The sequence below is a fragment of the Schistocerca cancellata genome, chromosome 1 (assembly GCF_023864275.1).
Source record: "Schistocerca cancellata isolate TAMUIC-IGC-003103 chromosome 1, iqSchCanc2.1, whole genome shotgun sequence".
Taxonomy (NCBI): domain Eukaryota; kingdom Metazoa; phylum Arthropoda; class Insecta; order Orthoptera; family Acrididae; genus Schistocerca; species Schistocerca cancellata.
In genome coordinates, this window is record NC_064626.1 from 1,115,871,205 (window position 1) to 1,115,895,030 (window position 23,826).

General features: G+C 42.8%; 1 protein-coding gene across 1 annotated transcript in view; it reads right to left on the reverse strand.

The window, feature by feature from the left end:
- Nucleotides 1-23,826, reverse strand: part of LOC126132440 (lutropin-choriogonadotropic hormone receptor) — a gene marked incomplete at its 3' end in the record, with an annotated part of 796,081 nt that overhangs the window by 204,344 nt on the left and 567,911 nt on the right. The window contains 1 exon segment of the mRNA XM_049915180.1: nt 19,427-19,501. Coding sequence (XP_049771137.1) covers nt 19,427-19,501 — 75 coding nt within the window.

Sequence of the window (23,826 nt, forward strand, 5' to 3'; positions counted from 1 at the left end):
TAAAATAAATCTGTTTGTGCCTCTTAAAAGTAAATGCCTGAACCCACGCATTGCACCTGTGATAGCTCGTTCCACCAGACCATTGTGGCCACATTACCCAGCCCCAGGAGTGTGCTGTAACGGATGATGTGCTTAGCTTACAAAATTAGTCACGGTGGAAAAAATGCGAGTCTATTAAATGGTCAAGTAGAAGCAAGCTTCTGACGCAGGGATTATGCTATTCTCATGTCAGCAGGATGTAAAGACTCTTCTAGGCATCATAGGCTGGATGTGAAGCCATTTTGATTTTTCACAAATTCAGCAAATTTCTTAGTTCGAGAAAATCCACTGTGAAGTGTGAAGTTGCCGGATAATTCGATTATTACTGTTATTATTAATATCATTTTATTCATACTGCTGCTGTAACACAAGTGCTTGAACATCATTTAGTATCTTTTGGTCACTATAGAAGTAGTTTCCCAAGAACAGGTTCTTTCCCTGTCTACGGAATCCTTTTCATGTTAATATCAAACACCAGCAATTACTCGTAGATTACATTAAAACTAAAGTAATTGACGAAGACGTTACTTGGTAACAAAAACGCACTGCCTTTCTTCATTTACTTTCGCCTAGAAGTGGCTATCGAGTACTGACAAACCAAAAGGCAAGAGATCTTACTGCCTTCCGATATACGTTGCTGTTAGTTCTTCCACATGATTTGGTCGACATGACCTGTTTCAAGTAGTGTATGACAGACAGTGTTTTAGAAAATCTATTGTTTCCCTTTGCAATAAACAGAAGTATTTTCATTCTAAGCTGTCCAAGTACAAAATTTTCGCAATATTAGTGCACATTTAATATTCGCTTCTATAATGCATAAAAGTATTTCACAGTCGCAAAACTCGCATCCGAAACGTTGACCTTACACTTAGTCGCTGACCATAAATTCTAGCTCAGAGTGACACCAGTTTAAATAACCTAATGTAGCGAAGACTGTTTGCCAGTGCTCTTTCTCACCGGAAAATACGCAATTGACTCATTTGGCTCCATAAGTACACTGTAACAGTAATTTCTGTGTGAAATTTGTCAATAAGCTTTCGCCTTCCAACCGGCAAAATACGGAAGAGTACAGCCGGTAAACAAATCACAAATCACGATTTAGTGCCGATAAGACGATTTCTTTAAACATTGTCGAAGCTGAGGGAATTTATTTTCTGCTTAAATCGTCTTAAGCAGCAACGTTCACAGATATCTCAAATAGGAAAAAGCTGAATATCCAGGTACGAAGGTTGTAAAACAAACTTCCCACAGTTTGTGTCAGGTTGATCTTTTCGTCTGATAACACTGCTTAAGTATTTTGTCTAAGAGGTATCACAAGTAGTATCCCTGTAGCTGTGGGAATCATTGGTTGAAAACGAGTTTAACACCAATGGGTACAGTGCTGCTATATTTTCAAAATTATTATCAACTTAAGTCTGAGTTCATCCACAAACTGAGGCGTATTTATAATATTGAAGCTAGACTGTGTATCCTTGTCTTTCTTGAGTGGTCACTGGAAGGCGTTTACACACACGTATACAATACTATGAATACTTCGAACGCTATGGTTAACGTTGCTCTCATAAACTACTTTTTTTTTTAATTCTTCTGGGTCTTAAGCGAGCAATATGTGTTGTAGATACAGTCTCAGACCAAAAAATTGACCGCCGAGTCGTTCACGTAAGGTGGACAATACAGTCATGCTCCTCTCAGAATTCTATGTCTGGCAATATGCTCGATCTAGCAACATGTAGACTGCGGCACTTCCCAGAGGAAATCTTGACTCCAGTCTTAGTACATTACTCTAGACTACGACCGTAGTCTTGAGGTTAAACGCGAGACCAGCTAATATGATATTGTAGATTCGCTTGAATTACACTCATAGCTTCAGCACCGAGAGGAAAGGGGCGATAAAAATTCTGTCGATATGTGCTTTCGGTCGCCAGACGTCATATTAGCCGGTCTCGCGTTTTACCTCAAGACTACGGTCGTGTTCCATCAGCGGTACGAATAAAATGATAGTAATAATAACAGTAATAATCGAATTATCCGGCAACTTCACACTTCACAGTGGATTTTCTCGAACTAAGAAATTTGCTGAATTTGTGAAAAATCAAAATGGCTTCACATCCAGCCTATGATGCCTAGAAGAGTCTTTACATCCTGCTGACATGAGAATAGCATAATCTCTGCGTCAGAAGCTTGCTTCTACTTGACCATTTAATAGACTCGCATTTTTTCCACCGTGACTAATTTTGTAAGCTAAGCACATCATCCGTTACAGCACACTCCTGGGGCTGGGTAATGTGGCCACAATGGTCTGGTGGAACGAGCTATCACAGGTGCAATGCGTGGGTTCAGGCATTTACTTTTAAGAGGCACAAACAGATTTATTTTACCTCTGGTAACCTCAAGAGAAAGACGTTATAATCCAGAATCCGCATTAAACATCACGTTCCTTCATAACCAACTGAGCAGAGCCAGTTTTCGTTGGGAAATGACAAAGCGGAAGTCATGGTAAACAGAAATACAGTCGCCAGTAAACTTACTTACATTAGAAAATTTTATTTTATTTGATGAACCGATAGCCATTTAAAGGGACAGGGCTCTTATTTTACTTGTACTTGATTGAACTAGAGACGTTTAAAAATTTGGTGCTGGACTGTGATTCGAATTCGTATCTCCTCTTTCGAGGATCTGAATCTCTCGGAACAGTATAGTTCAGTCATTTCGTTCCTTTTCCCAAGACTGCAATCTTCTCTAGCTCTCTTCCAAAGGTAAGTATGTGGGTCTGAAACCTGATCCAGTACAAAAATATTCATAATTTCATTTCTAGCTTTATCAAGTGCACACCCACCTGCTAGTGAAAATTAACGCGCAATTTCAATGTCTGTTCATGTGTTGCCAACAATCGCAACAGGTGTCGTTATTTCTGGTCAAACACGCACACATCTTACTGTTCATGAGTAAGCAACTGATACTTAAGCTATATTCGTGGATGCGCGGTAGGTGTGCAGTTCGATTGTCGCTTAGGCACAAAAGTTTGTATCCTTATTTTAGATTCAGACACCTAGCGGCTCGTAAGAAAAACCGATACGTAACATTTGATTTTTCTTAGTTAACAATCGGATTACGTGTTGGGTTCGTATCTCCGTCACAGAACTTCACATCATGCACTTCATCTTTAAATGCATGCACACTTTGTTACTTCAGAATGGAGGTATATCAGACATCTTTCGTGGTTAGATAACAGGGATGAAAGGGTCTTGATAGGAGTCACGGTTTATTACAAAAATTGTCGTCTTTTATTTTCAAGTTTAGATTTGGTTACTGGTATTGGCAAAACTTTCGGTAGTTCATGACTCTTCATGGCTAATAATCAATATGATGTGATTAGATTAGATTACATTACATTAGATTAACTCTTGTTCCATAGATCATGAATACGACATTTCGTAATGATGTGGAACGTGTCATTTTAATGAAAGATTTCTTTAAATACCATGATTCAATTTCTTTACAACAATTTTTTACACACTCTCTCATTGCTTTTTATTTCTCTCTCTCTCTCTCTCTCTCTCTCTCTCTCTCTCTCACACACACACACACACACATTCTTTTTTATTTTTATTTGTATGTTCTGCTCGACTATCGGCGAGGCAGGAAAACGCCTGTGAATGACTTTCTTAGTTTTGAGTGCACTTACGAAAGAAATATAAAAACAACAATGAGAGTTACTGATTTATGATGCTCAGTTTGCAGTCAGTTCTGAGTATTATTAGTAACTACGCTCCAGTCCCTAAACCTAGTTACAGAAAGCGAATCAGACGCATTACGTATTCCAGGCCGTAGCAGCCGCGACTTGGAGACACCAGCTATGGTCACTTCCCAGACCGCTGTAGGATCACATCGGTTCGTCTTCTTCCTGCTGGTACTGTAACTGAGATTTGGCAACAAGGCAACGTATGTTTGGCAACTCTGTGATCGACGAGTTACTTCCTGGTGTGCACGGAATTAAGCCTCAAAGTTCACTTGATTTTACCTGTCATTTCCATTGAATAATCTGAGTTATTATAGCTTGAAGGGTAACAAAAGATTGAAAATTTACGGTTTTCAGCCCAAGAAAGTCGTTGCAGGTGGAAATCGCAACTAATCTCGACCTTTAAATAGCGGTTTACGAGTTCTAGTTACTATTGCCGTCGTAATAGGAAGCTGAGACCCAAACCCCCTCGCCAGCTCTGTGGTAACGTGCTGACATGTGAAACAGCGTCTGTTACGGTTCGCAGTTCCAGTCTCACTGACTGAAACGTTTTTATCCCTTCTGTGAAAGAGCTACAAGCAGTCAGATCAAACATCAATACGGAAATCGCAAGAAAATGCTTTCAGCTCATAGTGCAATGTTGAAAAACTTACAATGCTGCACAACAGGTAACGCCTCTTTCCGCTGCTGACAAGCGAATTTTGGGTTTCTAGGAATACGTAACTATATTTATGAAATGCCACATTTGCATACCTCTTGAGTATGACACAGCATACCAATTAAACACAGACCCTATCAAAATCTAAGTGAGTAGTATTTTACTAATTCGTGTCGATAGAGGCATGCTTGTGTACAGATACTTTCGTCGTAACGTTATCATCGTTAGTTTTATTTCATTTCTTATAATACAGTGCACAATTTTCGTAAGGTTTCCTTTAGTGTTGTTAAAACAATAGTAAACATGAGAGAGAAATTAATCATCAACGATATATGCGAATTCTCTGATGTTACCTATGACAGTCTGACAATGCACATGCAGTTTATTGATTACATGCATGTAGAAAATTTGTTCTGAGTTAAAGCTGTCAATCAAAGTTTGAAGAAGAATAAAATATCACTACCACACGACGGCTAATGTAGAAAATACTTTTCTGACATATTATGGCACGATGCGCTCTCCCTGCACATCTTCGAGATACATCTGCTGCCTGCTGTCTATTAAACCTGAATAGGACAAAATGTCACAGTAGTTAGTCCTTTTTCCACATGCGACTACTTTGGGTTGAGAAGTGAAGGGAATTTGTTCAAAGTTCCATTAGATTGATAACTTCAGCAGAGAGCAGAATTACGTTTTAAAAAATGTAGCACTGAATGTATTCGAACTCGCGACATCTTATCTATGCTACAAGCTGACACGGAACTACAACAGCTCCAGAGCTCGGCAACTATTCCTTCAGAACTTTTGGATTCCACAGCACTGTGAGATTATGCATATGGCCATGTCTTGACTTCTGAGAGACAAACAGTTACAGCTTTTCTTTTGGACTGAACGACGTTTTCTAGTAACAGATAGCGCAATAGAATAGCTCAAGTGAAAAGGAACACTTCTTATTTAAACTTCTGCATCCTACAATGTTGGCAGTTGTGTGTAGGTGGCAGTAACGTGATTTTATTTCTGTGATTACAAAATAGTCGAATGTATGCACTGGGTAGCCGAGGCAGCTAGTTCATGGTGATTCGGTCAACCAAGTAAATGAATTTACTGAACATGCTGCAAATTACTACAGGGAGCCTGTGTGTCAGAATTCTCATCCAGTGTGGCACAACTGCGTTACGATAGAAAAATGACTCGCAGGGAAGAGGATTTCGTGGTCTGTTGGACGGATGGTAGGTTGTTATACCTATGGTCTGGGTTCGATTCCCACTTCTGTCAATGATTTTAGATAGGGAGAGACAGATTCCATTCTCTCCTGGCTACACCAAGTGAAGGAGATATAATGGCTGCATGGTCAGAAAATTCACATTAAAGATGATATTCCTTCTTTACCAAGTAGACGGTAGGTTGAACCACAATAAAGTCTGGAGTGGCGACATGTAGAAACTCTACCACCAGTAACCTTTCTTATACTAGTTATTTATTTCAAGTGACGACACAAACGCTATGTATGGTCACAGGACACTTATTCCATCTTTCATTTGAGCTTCTGTATGTCGATAAAATTGGTTCTGAACTGGGAATGCAACTCAGACCGCCCTTAACGCGGAATTTGATCCCTTCGTGGCAATACAGCTCGGCTACAATTTGTTGTTTGTTCAAAACTGCAGATTCCTCAACACCTTCACATATTATGCGTGAATGGGATCGAATCCTGGCCCGGCACTAAAGATTTAATTATGTATTATCAAGCTCTAGCATGAGAACACCTGTCTGCTGGTGGATAATAATTTTGATTTTTAATGTATTTTCATTCGCTGTCACACTAACGATATCTGACGTTTTTAACTCCCAGTGAGACACAGAACTATTTGCGAGATGACTGTAAGTTCAAGATGCTATTCTGAGCAGCTGGTGGAGAAAAATTCGGTAGCTGACGTCTCTTTGTGTGTAGTCAACAACGATATGTGTGGGGCTCTATTCCCAGTGAGCGCTGAACTCTTCGTCATATTATTTCAGTTCAAACATGCTCACATGTCACTGCTGGTGCAACAAACCCATATTTAACGTTAGTTTTCTCTAGAATATAACAGCGATAGGTGCCGGGTTGGAGTCCTGGGAAGGAAAAAATTAATTTTTCGTCTCGTCATTTCAGTTATAACATCTAGTTACTGCCGCGAAATTCCAATATGTCACATTTGACTGTGCTTCGATAGCAATCCGATTAGGTTCCGGGTTCGAATCCGTGTCCAACACACAGCTTTACCTCACGGCATTTCAAGTAAGTTACTTGTGAAGAAGCAATATTTAACATCTCTCGTAGTTCGTTAACAGGGACAATAGATGCTGGGTAGGAATTCGCGTCTGTTAAAAATGTTTGCGTTATGCAATTTAAAGTTGATATTTGCTAACTGATACTGTCTAAAATCGAGGTATATCACTCTCTGTATGCCTAATCAGGAATGACTGTTAGTTTCCGTCAGTCACGAAATCTTTGCTTAGTCTGCATGAGCTGGGTTTGAATCCATATGCAGAACATGACGGTTCGTCGTGTCATTTAATGTTCATACATATTCTGAACTAGCTGCTCGTGAATAACTTAAATTTTTAATGTCATTTTGTGTTAAATAGTTCAAATGGCTCTGAGCACCATGGGACTTAACTTCTAAGGTCATCAGTCCCCTAGAACTTAGAACTACTGAAACCTAACTAACCTAAGGACATCACACACATCCATGCCCGAGACAGGATTCGAACCTGCGACCGTAGCGGTCACGCGGTTCCAGACTGAAGCGCCTAGAACCGCACGGCCACATCGGCCGGCCCCCACCATCTGGTATCAATCCATTACCCTATAATCCATTATATATAATCATTTTCATAGTACACTTGATATTATAGATGAGTAGGACACAAGACAGGACATAGATAATGTCCGTTTGACGTCAACAGTGTGTAACATTTTACTTTTTTGAATAGGACAATGTTCCTCTCCAATAATTTTTAGATTAGTTACAATAAGCTTACGCTGCAAGAGAATTCGCTTGTATTTTTCAATATGTGGTCTGTTGTCGGTTTGAAGGCCTTCCATAACATCGGCAACGTAGTGCAACTCCACCGAGAGCTGTCTGGAGTAGGGTGGGGTTAGCTATGTGAAAGTTGCGAGCTGTCGAAGACGATCTTCATATTCCTAATGCGATTAGGACATCGTATACTCTTGACGACGTTTAGCACCTGTGCGGTCAGTCACCCAATTTCAGAATTCATTTTGAGTAATCCTGCTAAATTCCCAAAATACTGTCTTTTTATATTGATGAGTAATATGGATAGTCGTCACGTTCATGTGCCGTCTACAACGCAAATTTAATGTTACTATCCTAGGAACTAACCTGCAATACGTTTTGTATTTCATAATCGGAACTATCTGCATTAACCGTCATCAGAGCAATGTCAGGGAACAGAGTGCAGCAGTGCCTACTTGAGGACCTGCTTGAGTCGTGTTCTAAGGAAAGGGTAGTTGCTGGTTCACATTATATTACACTAGCGAGAAGTACCGACTTTTCCTTTTCTCTGCAAACATCCAGAACTAAATTCAGTAACTAAATGCTAAGAATATATTTTCATTGTGCCAACTCAAAGATCAATAGATATGGATATAGATATAGATTTTTATATTTAAAGCCATTCTCTTTCTGCGTTGGAATAAACATCATTCATTATTTGCTTGTTCTTGTTACGATTGTTATTGTCATTCTCTCACTCGCAAGAGTCTTATGCTGATGCTGTATGAATAAATTATGCCATTGGATACAAAGCGGTTTAGTTTTGAGACCTAACCCAAGAGGGGGGAAGGCACAGTGGTCTGCTTCAGGAATTCCAAGCAATAAAACACAAAAAACAACCCAGGAAGGGTTCGAACAGCTACTTTCACGCAGAGACATGCATTTGGAATCTGTTCATCGTTACGGGGTCAAACAAGAGGGTAACATTACTGAAACAATGATCGGGCTACTTAGTATATAATAGAGCATACAGATTTCAAGGAGGAAACGTATGAAGACGCAGACTTCCTCGTTATCAATATGTGCGGCATATCTTTCGTGTTAACGAAAGTAAATTCCCGCTTTACCTCTTCTTACGTGTCAAATGAAATGAATGCCATGAGGAATAGAATATTTGTTGACTGCGTCTCTTCTTGCTTCCATCCTTACCAACATATTTCTTCATTCTCGTGGTAATCATGACAATCTATGTGCATGCTGCAAACGATTGCAAGTGGACAAATTCGACATCGAGGTGCAAAGCGTTTGGTATCTTACATTATATTCAATTCGAATAAGATTCCGGTGTATTTTTACTTCGTTTGTATTTTTAGATGATTATGAACGTTACGGAAATTTATCTCACATGCTTTATGTTGAATGAGAAACATTGAATGATCCGTTTTGCTTTCCCTACGTTGAAATGATATAATGTCGGCGTCAACAGCCTTCTTCCACGCCGGAAGCTGAAACTTGTATCATTCTGGATTAATGATAATTGAATGTCTCATATGTATACATAGCCCACAAGGCGACGTCAGAAACCACCAGGGGAGAACGCCGCATAAAAACCAAACGTGCGCGCGCGTCTCCACTCTGAAGAACCGTATCGGAGAATCACGGCAAGCATTTCGCTGAAGAGCTGCCTCGTCAGAGAGCCGAGAAATGGCAGCGTCGTAGCAAGTATTTGTCAACACTCTGATAGTGCATTTACTTCCGGGTGTAGGTCGGCGTTACCTCGCTAAATTCACTTAACATTCGTTTTCCACATCGAAGACTCGTACGATATAATCCGCTGCAAGATGACACAATTAGAAAGTATATTTAATTTCTGGACTCCAAGAACGGCGTTCTTCACATAAGTAACACCTGTTTGTGTGTGCATTCGGGAGGACGACGGTGCAATCCCGCGCCCGGCCATCCTGGTTTAGGTTTTCAATGATTTCCCTAAATCGCTTCAGGCAAATGCCGGGATGGTTCCTTAGGAAGGGCACGGCCGATTTCCTTCCCCATCCTTCCCTAATCCGAGCTTGTGATCCGTCTCTAATGACATCGTTGTCGACGGGACGTTAAAACAGTAATCTCCACCTCCTCTGTTTCTGTGTTTAAGGTTGCGTTTTGAGGCTCAGGCAACATCGCAGTGACTATAATCCGCCTGTGGCCGCCAGTGTGTCGTTAGCTCAGAGGTTCCCTTGTGCGTTGCAGTGCTTGTACTATAAGTTCGAATCACGGTAGAAGCCGCTGACTAAAACCTTTTATTTTCCATTTTAATTAATGGAGTTGCAAACTGCTAGTAAACATTTCTTATGCGAAATCTGAAGAATGCCTTTAAACATCAATCTTCGTCCGATTTCGACTTAGTAAATTAAGTTAATATCATGGATTTCTGCTTTGCAAATTCCAAGGTGCTTCACTGTAAAATAGGTCCTGAAAAGATTCAAACCGACTGTCAACGATATAAATTTGAGCTTTGTTCGTCATATAGGCCTAACATGTCAGAAGGTTGTTTATGATGTGCACATGTTCATTAATATAGTTCACATCTTCTAAATTTTTGCAATAACGTTTAACTGTAGACGTTTTCTAACACCGGCGTTAGCAATTCCTTTCCGTTCTCTGAAACCTTCAAAACGACAAATTTTTCTGGTTTAAATCTGATGACCTTAACTATCACTTCCGATCAACAATAAATACTTCATGAACCCATACATGGAACTCCAAATGTGCAGTGTGCCTGCACTGCTACAGAGCATGCATTGCAAGGTATTCACACAGTTTATCGCATAGACTTACCATAAGGAATCAAACAAGAACTGTAATACACTTTACACCACAGACGCTCACTCTGGCTTGACGAAAACATCCAAACATTGACCAAAAGTTGCACAAATAATTAAGTTTGAAAGGAAAAGAAACGAGGTATGAAGCATTTATAAATTCATCGAATGTAGTGAGGTGGTTTAATTTCGTCCCAGTCTATAAAATTAATTTCGGGCCATACTCAGCTCTTGCCGATTACCCGCCTACTAATCAGGGCGTCTGTCTCCGTTGCTTTTGAGCGTGAATGGAAATTGTAGAAATTTTCTGTGGAGCAACATTTAATAATAAAGCGTTTCAAATCATCAAAAGCGATGAGCGGTAGCAGGCGCTTTCGATAAAGAACGGGGGAGTGCAGCGCCGCTGCTGTCGCCACGGCCGCTGCCAGTAGCCAGCAAATGGATCCCGGAGCTTTGCCGCATACGGCGTCCAGAGGAGGACAGTCTGCAGGAAATCTGCCGCAAAATCGTTACTAGATAAAATTTTGATATCGGTGTGTCACAAAGCGAAATAGATTGAATCTGCGCTACCATTACATTCACGTCTTCAGCATTCAGACAGAAGAGGCTATAAAAATATTTTATGCCAGCTGCTCTCGATCCACTGACATTATGAACAGAAACAACGCACGCTACCGCTAGACCACAGGCGTAATCAGCCTAGAGTCTCTCTATCTTGGGACAAGTTTTCCTCCAGGAAGTGCCGCAGTCTACAGTGTTGCCAGATTGTGCAGATAACCGGACTTAGAGAATTAGCGAGTTGGCCAGTTTCTTTGTCCCATGTCGCGATCGGCGCGGACTTAGCCTCTGAAGCGGCCGGCCGCCTGTCAAGTTTTATGTCAAAGAGTGTACATACCGGGCACACCTGCCTTTCATGAATCCCCATTCCCCTAAACGGGCCTGTCGCACACAAACGACGAAACAATGTTGCAGTTGGTTGTGCGGGTGTTGTCTGCGGGAATTCTGTGGTACTATCCTGCTGCTGCCAACCCACTGCCACTTGCCTGTCCGCAAGTAAGGGCCATTTCAGTCTGTTCGTAGTTGGTATACTGGGCCATGTCGGTAAAGAGCAGCGAAGCGAATGCCCTCCAGTGAGGTAGTGTAGCTGCCTTTTTGAGTAAGGAGCTTAAACACTAATGTAGACAAAAATTCCCAGTTTCCTAGTGTGTTTTCATGTGTGCTTTCAATGATTAAAACCAACATTGTCAAAGATATTTTTATCTTCACCTTAAAATGGGTATACCTCTGTTAGATCACATATCTTACCATATGCCGTAACCTTTTTTTGCTCTTTGTCCTTTCCTGCATTTAGTCCTCATGTACCAAAATCACCAAGAAATGGCTCTGAGCACTATGCGACTTAACTTCTGAGGTCATCAGTCGCCTAGAACTTCGAACTAATTAAACCTAACTAACCTAAGGACATCACACACATCCATGCCCTAGGCAGGATTCGAAGCTGCTCGGGTCCAGACTGTAGCGCCAAGAATCTTCGTAGGTCTCCAGATCCAGTATATTAATAAAGTAATTTTTGGAATCAGTCTGAGCTATTCTGTACAAATTAATACAAAATGTAAAAGAAACGAGACGCTTAGATCGAAGTGCTTCTGATCTCGTGACGACGAAACTGCTGGCTCCTGAAGTTGGTACCCCGTATATACTGGGTGTAAATTTTAAGTTGACAAAGCAGAATAACTCGAAAAATAAGCTTCACACGAAAAAATGTGTAGAATCCAAAGTTGATTATTTTCGAGGCGGACATCTGCTGGTGCTAAAATTAGCCCGCCACCCCAGCCCCCTGGGGGTGGGGCAGGAGAAAACTTTAAAATTTCAAATGGGAACCCCTATTTTTATTGCAGTATCAGATTCAGACGTAGAAAACTACATACATTTTGTTTTAAACATTTGTCTTGATTCTTGGGAGTTGGATTAAAAAAAATACTTATTTACTTCGTAAATTTTGATTCGCTGAACCTAAAACTCTCCTCTCTCCCCATAGGGTGGGGTTTGAGAGAGGGGAATTAGAGTTTTTCAAATGTTGACAAACAAAACTTATCCGAATCTGCGAAAAAATTAATTAGTGGGTGAACATTTGTAAAACTCTAATTCTTCTCTCTCAAACCCCACCCTATGGGGAGACAGGGAGAGTTTCAGTTTTTGCGAATCAAAATTTACGAAGTAAATAAGTATTTTTTATTTATCCGTAACCGTTTTCCACGCAAAAACGAGAACATGCATTTTCTTGAATTACAACGTCAACTACCAAGAATCAAAACAAATGTTGAAGACGAAATGTACGTAGTTTTTTATGTAGAATCTGCTTCTGCAATAAAAAATGGGGGTTCCTATTTGAAATTTTAAAGTTGCCTCCCACCCCACCCCCAGGGGGCTGGGATGGCGGGCTATTTTTAGCACGAGCAGATGTCCCCCTCGAAAATAATCAAATTTGGATTCTACACATTTTTTCGTGTGAAGCTTATTTTTCGAGTTATTCTGGTTTGCCAACTTAAAATTTACACCCTGTATTGTATCACAGCTCGAGAACAGTGTGACAACAATCCTCAATTTTCTGTGACCTCGATGGACTATCTTAAGAGGCCAGCGGCTGGGCGGGTATCTATTGCTTGCAATAATAACAGACAAACAACAAGAGACCTGCAGTCTGTTACCTGAGGTAGCGTTCACTGTAGAAAGCATTCGGTTCCGTACCAGAGTTTACTGAAGCCGCAAGTTCTTCTAAGTTACTCAAAGGTCTTGTGCAGCTGCGTTTGGTGAACACGCGCTCCCATTGCACACCAACAATCATTCGCTAATTCATTTCTGGATAACACCTGTTGAACAGCATGAGGGAGTGACACCTCACTACTGGGTAGACAGTTATTGTCGCACACGTGAACCTTTACTTACCATGTATGACAACGGGAAAAATACTGAGAAAGGTCGCCTAGACAGATGAATCGCGGTAGCAGCGAACGAATTCTCGGGAGTCATACGAGTGTATGCATTCTAGGCCACTGCTCGGATAGGCGTGTTTAGTGACGAATGGTAACAAGCGATGAAACGAAACCAATGATACGTCTTCATCGTCGACAGCCGGCGAACTCTACAGGGCGCTACTGTCCTAATATTGTGCATCCCTTCCCTCGCCTACAGCGCACTGCAAGCAGTCTGCATTTTCATCAAGACAATACTACCTCCACAAACCTGAGTGTATTAATGTGGTCTCCCAGGTTATGTGATAGGTGACGTCCACTCCTGTAGGATATCATTTCTTTTCTGTTTGTTATGTTGGGAAATAGTAACATAATTTCAAAAGTGTCCGCCAGACTCGTAGTTTGTGCATTTTGTTCTCGTTTACTCTGGATGAATTATATCTAACCTTTAAGGCAAGACTCTGTATTTTAAGATTTACATATTAACTACGCAGGACATTTTGTTTAAAAAAATATTTTTTTGCGGAAATGTTTTGATGAATTTCTAATCACCCTGACGGCTAAACGTCTGTGATACGGTTGTAGCCATTCGAACATGCATACTTTCACCTTCACTACTGGTTGCCGGAATAGTTTGACCCAAATGTTTACGTTCATGAAAACATTCTTAAACGTTTCTTTAACTTTATATTTGCTTTGTTAGTTTTAAACAATTGGGAAATAGATTTTCTTTATTCGCCTATGAGAATACTAAACTCTTGCGAACTCCGTAATTCAGCCCATTTTTCATTTTTCCCCCTATGTAACTGGAAACATTTTATCATAGAATTAAAATATAGTGCCTTCATAGCTTCTAAACCAGAATACTTTAATGGGTTTTTCATTCCGTGAAAGTTTGACTTTTTTACATTCATCAGTGCACATTGGCTATGCTGCTTTCTACGTGGAAAACAGTTTAATGGACGATGAACTTACGTGTTTTAAGTGGTGCCCTTAACATTTCTACAGACACTGTAGCGTTCATAACAGTACACATTCACTTAGTTGTCTGTTATTTCACCGTATACTACGCTTCAGCTGTCTCTTGAAGTAATCCATCAAATTCTTGCGCTATTCGACACTGCTGGCTATAAAGCCACCGTCATTTCGATGGGCACGTATGCTCTTCCGAGAGCCAGACATTTTGCATAAGATCACTTTAAGTGGCTTCATTGCAATTTTACACGGGTACTCGAGATTTAATTTTCGTCACCCGTTCTTCATCGTCTTGATTTGACTGTACAAACGTTTCTTGTGATTTTGCAACTAAGATCCATCTTAGATCAACATTACTTCTCCATGAGACGTTAAACCATTTAAAAGAAGTAGTGCAAATGGGATTCCTTCTAGAAAAGAAGTAGTATGTTGGTTTTCTAAGACGATAAACATAGAATGAAAAGTATAGAATTAGTGACTGAAAAAGAAATGCATAGAATCTTCAATCTAAGTTAGTGAGTGAAACTTCACTTTCAGATTTTGCGGGCCAAATTCAAATTCATTCTCATTTTTACCCCACTGACGCACGTCGAAGACAGAATTTTTTACCTTCCTTGTTATTTGAGATCGTCGTGTCGCGTGTGGGCTAGGTGATGGACTGTCCGCATTACTTGATGTAAGTGTATGAATACAATAAATAATAGTGTTAAAATTTAATTTTGATTTCATATTGGGTAAAAGACGTTCGTTTACTATCAAACTTAAAGATGCCTTTCCATTTACAGTGAAATGTTAGGACAGACAATGAATACTTATGCATCTCAATACGGGAAATATGAAGCCAGTGATGAGCAAATTTATATTATATGAGGAACTTGCATGACTTCCGCTAGAAAGTTGAAAGAAAAGGATATGACCACACAATTTGGATAATATGATGTGGAGAACGTACGTTGCTATATATTAGAGTATGTGGTTTGAAGGGAGGGAGAGGAGTGTTGAGTTATGGATCCCGACCACAAGATCATAGAATGAGATGGCACGTATGGGAGACCTGATCTGGAGAAGAAAATGAGGAGCTGTTATATTGAATTGGGTGCGTAGGTGTCAGAGTGAATTTCGCAGTTCGGTAGTGGTAGGTGTGAAAGATTACCGTCAAACCTCCTTGCCTAGGGGCGCCAGATGAAAGTTGATGCCATCAAGCCCTGAATGAAAATTGCGCAACGGACACCTGGGGAGGGGAGCTTGATAGCGCTACCTAGAGAGCGTGCCCTTTCTGTACGATACCAGACAAGGGGCTGGAGGGCTCACACGCTGATGTGTGAGTCCCAAAAAAGTCCCTGCATTCTATATCTTTTATTTTAAATGAATTCCTTTAACTTGACTCCTTTGTGATTTTTAAGGTATGTTAATGATTGATGACAATTGATTACCTATCTATTTTAAACATTATCACTCGACTTTACAGCGATTGCAGCAATTGTTCCAGTTTATAGATATTACAATTTTACAACTTACAGCTCGGATATATTATATTCTAATCTGCACGCACATTTCTACGAGCAAGACGGAATTGCATTGGCCAAATGTATACCACCGAAGTCTCCCAATATTTTACATGGGACATCCACTAGGTGAGGAGGATAACGGGCAAACTGGGGACCAGATACATTAACATAGGGGGGGGGGTCAAATTTACGGAATTAAACGAGAATATTCTTTTCCTTACACAATCCGTAGCTGGAAATAAAAGAATTAGTGCAAATATTCTAATACCTGTCTTCCAAGCGTGAACATCGAGACAGACGCACTGAGGGCATGTTTGCTCACTCACCCGTCTTCTGCAACATTCTCAGAATATCGCGGGCACCCAGAGGTCTTCCTGGGCCCCGGTGGAGTGGATGGTCGAACCACTTGGCCGTGACCAACCTCTCCACCCCAAATCTTGTGACACTGGAACGTCTTTGACTTTTGCCTGCCTGTGTTGTCTTTCTGATCCCCTACCCAGGAGTAAGGTTGGCACTACTATACTACAGAACTACTTCCCAACTCAGATTTGGCCACGCATTATGGAAAGGTGTGAGGAGGATTAGGAAAGTTCATGTGCAGATTCACATTCACGTACAAGAAATGCATAATACACGACACATATAAATATCTGTTATGAAGCCTGAAACATTTCTTTCCACCCGTCCACATGGGTTCTATTGAACCCGGCCGTGTCGTGCAATAAATTTGGCGGCGGAACCGCCTCCGTTTGTATTTCCTGGAGCGAGCGAGCAGCGAAACCTTCCGCTTATGGAGCGGAAACTACTGTACCGTTTCAGCTGTTTCAGATTTACACAGTCTAGTTACATCGATGTGACCACCGCCTATGTTCGACGTGAACGTGCTGTAACCACTCACAGACGGAAGGTGGCACCACTAACTGTGGAGGGTGTATAAAGCTTGTCTGAGGGGAAGCGGAAAACAGCGCAGTCGTTGTCGCAATACGGGATCGCTGCGCCCTATCTGATTTTCAACAGGGCATTATCATTGGCTTTGGAGCCAAAGGTGGAAATATTTCCGAAACGGCAAAGTTTGTAAATCGTCCGCGTGCCGCGGTGGTTAAAGAACAACGTGCTTGGCAAATTATTGACATCCTAAACTGGCTCCAACGCAAATATCGAGCACACGGGCAATAGATGAAGGGGATGAACGACGACTGTGGAGACGTATAGATGGGCAGCTGTTGAGTAATTTACCGCGCAGATGAACCAAGGGGCTACCGAAGTGACTCGTCAACGACCGTTCGGCAAACGTCGCTGTTTATGAGCCTCCGCAGCAGGCGTCTGGTTCATACAGCGATGATGCTGATAGGTAATCGTGGGCGACGAAGGCTGGAATTTGGATCGCAGTGCCGCAACTGCATGTCCAATAAGAGGCGACAGGTGACCTTTTCAGATAAGTCACGTTTTATGCTCCTTCGGACAGATAGCCGTTGTCATGTACGGCGTGCAACGTCTGAAAGCAATCGTCCTACAACAATCGTCGTAAGGTCCACACCAGAAGAGGGAGCGTTACAGTCGGGGGGAATGTTTCTGTTGCATTCTCTGGTTGATATCATCTTTCTGGTAGGCACATTGTGTATGTAGGCTGTTTAGGTTCTTATATTGGAAACGCCGCCGCCACGTAGCGCTCTCTGTATGAAAATCACTGGCTGTGCTGTGTGCAGTCTGTGGCTAGTTTGCATTGTTATCTGCCATTGTAGTGTTGGGCAGCTGGACGTGAACAGCGCGTAGCGTTGGCAGTTGGAGGTGAGCCGCCAGCAGTGGTGGATGTGAGGAGAGAGATGGCGGAGTTTTGAAATTTGTTACACTGGATATCATGAACTGCTATATATATTATGATTATTAAGGTAAATACATTGTTTGTTCTCTATTAAAATCTTTCATTTGCTAACTATGCCTATCAGTAGTTAGTGCCTTCCGTAGTTTGAATCTTTTATTTAGCTGGCAGTAGTGGCGCTCGCTGTATTGCAGTAGCTTGAGTAACGAAGATTTTTGTGAGGTAAGTGATTTGTGAAAGGTACATGTTAATGTTAGTCAGGGCCATTCCTTTGTAGGGATTTCTGAAAGTCAGACTGCGTTGCGCTAAAAAATATCGTGTGTCAGTTTAAGCACAGTCTTGTATAATGTTCAAAGGGGACGTTTCAATTGGATCAACCCAAGTATCCACCTATGCTTGGGTACCATGTCCACCCATACATGCAGCTTGATTTTGCTCGGCACTGTGGCATCTTCCATCAAGACGAATCACCGTGTTACACAGCAGTATATGTGCGTGATTCGAAGAGTACCAGGACGAGTTTACCTTACTCCTCTGGTCACCAAACTCCCCGTATTTAAACCCAACCAAGAATCCGCGGGACCACTTCGATCGGGCTCCTCGCGCCATGGATGCCCGATAGAGAAATCTGGCGCAGTTGGCCGCGCAGTGGGGTCGGCATGGCACCACGTCCCTCCAGTACCTTCCAGAACGTTACTGACTCTCCTCTGCACGTCTAGCAGTGGTCCGCGCTGCAAAAGGTCGTTACTCAGGCTTTTGACAGGTTTTCACGTTAATGTGACTGGAGAGTGTAATTTGGATAGCGTGGGTGGAATTTGAATGCACGTGTTTGAGAACCTGTATTTATATATTTGTTTATTTTATGTATTTTTTATTCACTTGCGCAAACAACGAGCTATAAATTTTAGAAAAAATCTAGTTAAACGAGTTCTTAATTTACTGTAGAGCTTGTGATTTAGATGCATTTGTGTAAATATTAGAATAGTAATTACGAAAATAGTTATAATTAACAACATGAATAATAATAACAGAAGATATGGTAATAGCAAACAATAAGGTGTGGCAGTGTAACGGGATTAGTGGCGAAGAAATTTACCGCACATAGCGGATGCAAGTAAGCGATCAATACAGGTAAGGAAAAGGGGTAATAACAATCTGACAGAGGATTCATATTGGCAAGTGTAAGCAAAAGAAAAGGGAAAGGTGGAGTGCAGTGCTTTCTAATATGTGGAGGACATTACTGATCTTTCGGAGACATGACGTCCACACAAGTTAAAACTAAGTGGAGTTCCAGAAGTGAAAAAGATGTTGAACGAATACAGTCGTAATACGCGATCAGTTCGTAGCTTCAACCTATTGTGGGGGAGCTTCACTTTAGTTTGGAATGAATTTAGTTTAGTATCAGAAAAAAACTTCTGTGTTATCCTTGATTTTGTTAGATCTTTTAGCAAGTTCATTGCTAATAAATTCGGGTTCCAGAAAAAGAAACATGTATATGGTTGGAACGTCACTTCGAGATTATTACACGAAGCACCAGCTAGGAAAATGTATGGTTGGAACGTCACTTCGAGATTATTACACGAAGCACCAGCTAGGAAAATTCGAAAATGAATAGATCTTGATATTTTAACAGAATTATATCAGAAATGGCCTGAAATGATGTAGGAAAACATGTAAAAACTAAACAAGGGTGGATGGAGCTGGCGTGGAACCCAAATGCGCCCGACAATATGCCCATTACCTTAACCACTGACTTACGTCAGATCGATTTAAGTTGATGCAGTGAGGAAAAGAGCTGACAGGAAATCACAAATGAAGCATGCATAAGGGCTGCTAGAGAACAACGAGCCATATTGGAAGCAACAGAAAAAGCGAAATAAAGAGATCTGAGACGTACTCACAAGTCGGCGAGGCTGTGGATGCCGCTGAAGGCGTGCTCGTGCAGGTAAGACAGCTGCCAGTTGCCTTTGAGGCTCCTGCGAACACACGGCGTCCATTCATCACGTCTCGGTAAAGCAGCAGCTAACCACTAGAAACACAAACAGGTCGTCACAAGGCACTGGGGTCTTTGGCCACTCAGGTGACTTGTGAATATGCTGTACTTATTACTGAAATATACACTGAGATGACAAGTCATGCGATACCGATATGCATGTATACAGATGGCGGTAGCATCGCGTACACGAGGTGTAAAAGGGCAGTGCATTGGCGGAGCTGTCATTTGTACTCAGGTGATTCGTGTCAAAAGGGTTCGGATGCGATTATTGCCGCACGACGGGAATTAACAGACTTTGAACGTGGAACGGTAGTTGAAGCTAGACGCATGCGACATTACATTTCGGATATCGTTAGGGAATTCAATATTTTGCGATCCACAGGGTCAAATGTGTGCCGGAAGTAGCAAATTGCCGGCATTGCCTCCCACCACGGACAACGCAGTGGCCAACGGCCTTCACTAACGACCGAGAGCAGCGGCGTTTGCTTAGAGTTGTCAGTGCTAACAGACAAGCAACACTCTACGTGAAATAATTTCAGAAATAGATGTGGAACGCACGACTAACGTATCCACTTGGATAGTTCGGCGAAATTTGGCGTTTATGGGATATGAAAGCAGACGACCAACGCTAGTGCTTTTGATAACAGTACGACATCGCTTGTAGGGCGTCTCCTTGGCTTGTGACCATATCGGTTGGACTCAAGACGACTGTAAAGCAGTGGCCTGATCAGATGAGTCCCGATTTCAGCTGGCAAGAGTTGATAGTAGGGTTCGAGTGTAGCGCAGACCCCACGAATCATGAACCCTAGTGGCTGCATAATGGTGTGGACAGTGTTCACCTGGAATGAAATGGATTCTCCGGCCCAAATGTGGTAGCACTCGGCTACTTGGAGGCCATATGCAGCCATTCATGGACTTCATATTTGCAACAACGATGGAATTTTTATAGATGACAATCCGCCATGTCACCGGGCCACAATTACTGCGATTGATTTGAAGAATATTCTGGACAATTCGAGCGAATGACTTGGCCACCTAGATCACCTGACATGTATCCCATCGAACGTAATCGAGAGTTTAATTGTGCACAAAATGTTGCACGGACAACACTTTCGTAATACGGACGGCTATAGAGGCAGCATGGCTCAACGTTTATGCAGCGAAATCAACTGACTTGTTGAGTCCACGCCACGTCGAGTTACTGCAGCCCACCGAGCAAAAGGAGGTCCGACACGATGTTAGGAGGTATCCCACGACTTTTGTCTCCTTAGTGTACACCACTCAATAATACTGTAATATACACTCCTGGAAATGGAAAAAAGAACACATTGACACCGGTGTGTCAGACCCACCATACTTGCTCCGGACACTGCGAGAGGGCTGTACAAGCAATGATCACACGCACGGCACAGCGGACACACCAGGAACCGCGGTGTTGGCCGTCGAATGGCGCTAGCTGCGCAGCATTTGTGCACCGCCGCCGTCAGTGCCAGCCAGTTTGCCGTGGCATACGGAGCTCCACCGCAGTCTTTAACACTGGTAGCATGCCGCGACAGCGTGGACGTGAACCGTATGTGCAGTTGACGGACTTTGAGCGAGGGCGTATAGTGGGCATGCGGGAGGCCGGGTGGACGTACCGCCGAATTGCTCAACACGTGGGGCGTGAGGTCTCCACAGTACATCGATGTTGTCGCCAGTGGTCGGCGGAAGGTGCACGTGCCCGTCGACCTGGGACCGGACCGCAGCGACGCACGGATGCACGCCAAGACCGTAGGATCCTACGCAGTGCCGTAGGGGACCGCACCGCCACTTCCCAGCAAATTAGGGACACTGTTGCTCCTGGGGTATCGGCGAGGACCATTCGCAACCGTCTCCATGAAGCTGGGCTACGGTCCCGCACACCGTTAGGCCGTCTTCCGCTCACGCCCCAACATCGTGCAGCCCGCCTCCAGTGGTGTCGCGACAGGCGTGAATGGAGGGACGAATGGAGACGCGTCGTCTTCAGCGATGAGAGTCGCTTCTGCCTTGGTGCCAATGATGGTCGTATGCGTGTTTGGCGCCGTGCAGGTGAGCGCCACAATCAGGACTGCATACGACCGAGGCACACAGGGCCAACACCCGGCATCATGGTGTGGGGAGCGATCTCCTACACTGGCCGTACACCACTGGTGATCGTCGAGGGGACACTGAATAGTGCACGGTACATCCAAACCGTCATCGAACCCATCGTTCTACCATTCCTAGACCGGCAAGGGAACTTGCTGTTCCAACAGGACAATGCACGTCCGCATGTATCCCGTGCCACCCAACGTGTAAGTCAGCTACCCTGGCCAGCAATATCTCCGGATCTGTCCCCCATTGAGCATGTTTGGGACTGGATGAAGCGTCGTCTCACGCGGTCTGCACGTCCAGCACGAACGCTGGTCCAACTGAGGCGCCAGGTGGAAATGGCATGGCAAGCCGTTCCACAGGACTACATCCAGCATCTCTACGATCGTCTCCATGGGAGAATAGCAGCCTGCATTGCTGCGAAAGGTGGATATACACTGTACTAGTGCCGACATTGTGCATGCTCTGTTGCCTGTGTGTATGTGCCTGTGGTTCTGTCAGTGTGATCATGTGATGTATCTGACCCCAGGAATGTGTCAATAAAGTTTCCCCTTCCTGGGACAATGAATTCACGGTGTTCTTATTTCAGTTTCCAGCAGTGTACTATGTCACCATGCAACACACCATGTCACCATCGACTTAAGAGGTCTGATTTGTTATTGTGTAAGTAATAAGTTCTATCAAAAAATGAGGAAGCCATTAGTCATGAGGATGAACAAGCTTTGACCTTGTCGAGTCGCTTTGAGGAAAAGTGTTGATTTGCATTTCAGGGAAACATTTCTGTCCCTTAGCCCCCCGCCCCTCTTCCCCCTTCCCGCTCAGCTCATTGGTCTCTCTCTCTCTCTCTCTCTCTCTCTCTCTCTCTCTCTCTCTCTCTCTCTCGGAGTCACACATACACACACACAAATGAGCGCTCGTGCGTGGTCCTATTCAGCAACACCGTGAATATGTTGTGCCCAGCGATCTAACGTTAAAATATAAAGAGCATCCCTGGAAACCGAAAGGTCTCAGGATCGAATTCCAAATCGGGCAGCCGGCCGCTATGGCTGAGCGGTTCTAGGCGCTTTAGTCCGGAACCGCGCTGCTGCTACGGTCTCAGGTTCGAATCCTGCCGCGGGCATGGATGTGTGTGATGTCGTTAGGTTTAAGTAGTCTAGGGGACTGATGACCTCATACATTACGTCCAGTAGTGCTTAGAGCCATTTGAACCTAACCGGGGAACGTTTATTTCTGCTTTTAACCCAGAAGACAGAACGACACGTGGTTCAAATTCCAAGTCAACATGTTGACCCCTTTTCCCCTCTAGGATCGATGGGGTAGGTGTAGGTACACACGAAAGCGACGAAGTGCCGTACATGGAATTATTATTACATAAATGAATGACGAGCAATGGAGAGAAATGCATTTACGGGATGGAGTAGTTACGATATACGTCTTGTAAGTGCTACGTTGTCTGTTGGGGGAAGGGAGAGCGGGGGGTGGGGGAAAGGATTGGGAACAGTGACATGGACAGTGACAAAGCAGAACTTGAAATGCATAGGTTCAGTAGTTTTCTGACTGTGGTGTGCCATGTATGCAACACCCCCTTGGTTCCTTAATATTATTGTATGCATTATGACATTCTGATTACCCCATATTTCTCCCACTGTAAGGATCTGCCGTGAATTTTTACCTAAAATGATTATATGTTTGTTTTTTTAAGGTCTGAGACTTTTTGCGCAAAAATGATGGCACTTCGATGTTTAGCTGAACTACTGTTACCCATTGCAGAAATAATTTGCACTCCAAGCTGCCTGCCACTCTGCTGAGACCTTTATACTTAGAAACAGTTTAGCTCCTATATACTCCAACCTTTTTTTCCTTTTTTTTTAAAGGCCACCATTTTGCTGCCTGCGTAATATATAATATTTACTATACGTTTTTGTTGCGATTGGTGACAAACACCTATTTATTTCTCTGTCACACATATCTATATATTTTTCTGTGTTGTGGTGAAATACCAATGTATGCGCAGCTCAGTATCGCAGAGCATGAAATGGTTCAAATGGCTCTGAGCACTATCGGACTTAACATCTGTGGTCATCAGTCCCCTAGAACTTAGAACTACTTAAACCTAACTAACCTAAGGACATCACACACATCCATGCCCGAGGCAGGATTCGAACCTGCGACCGTGGCAGCAGCGCGGGCAGAGCA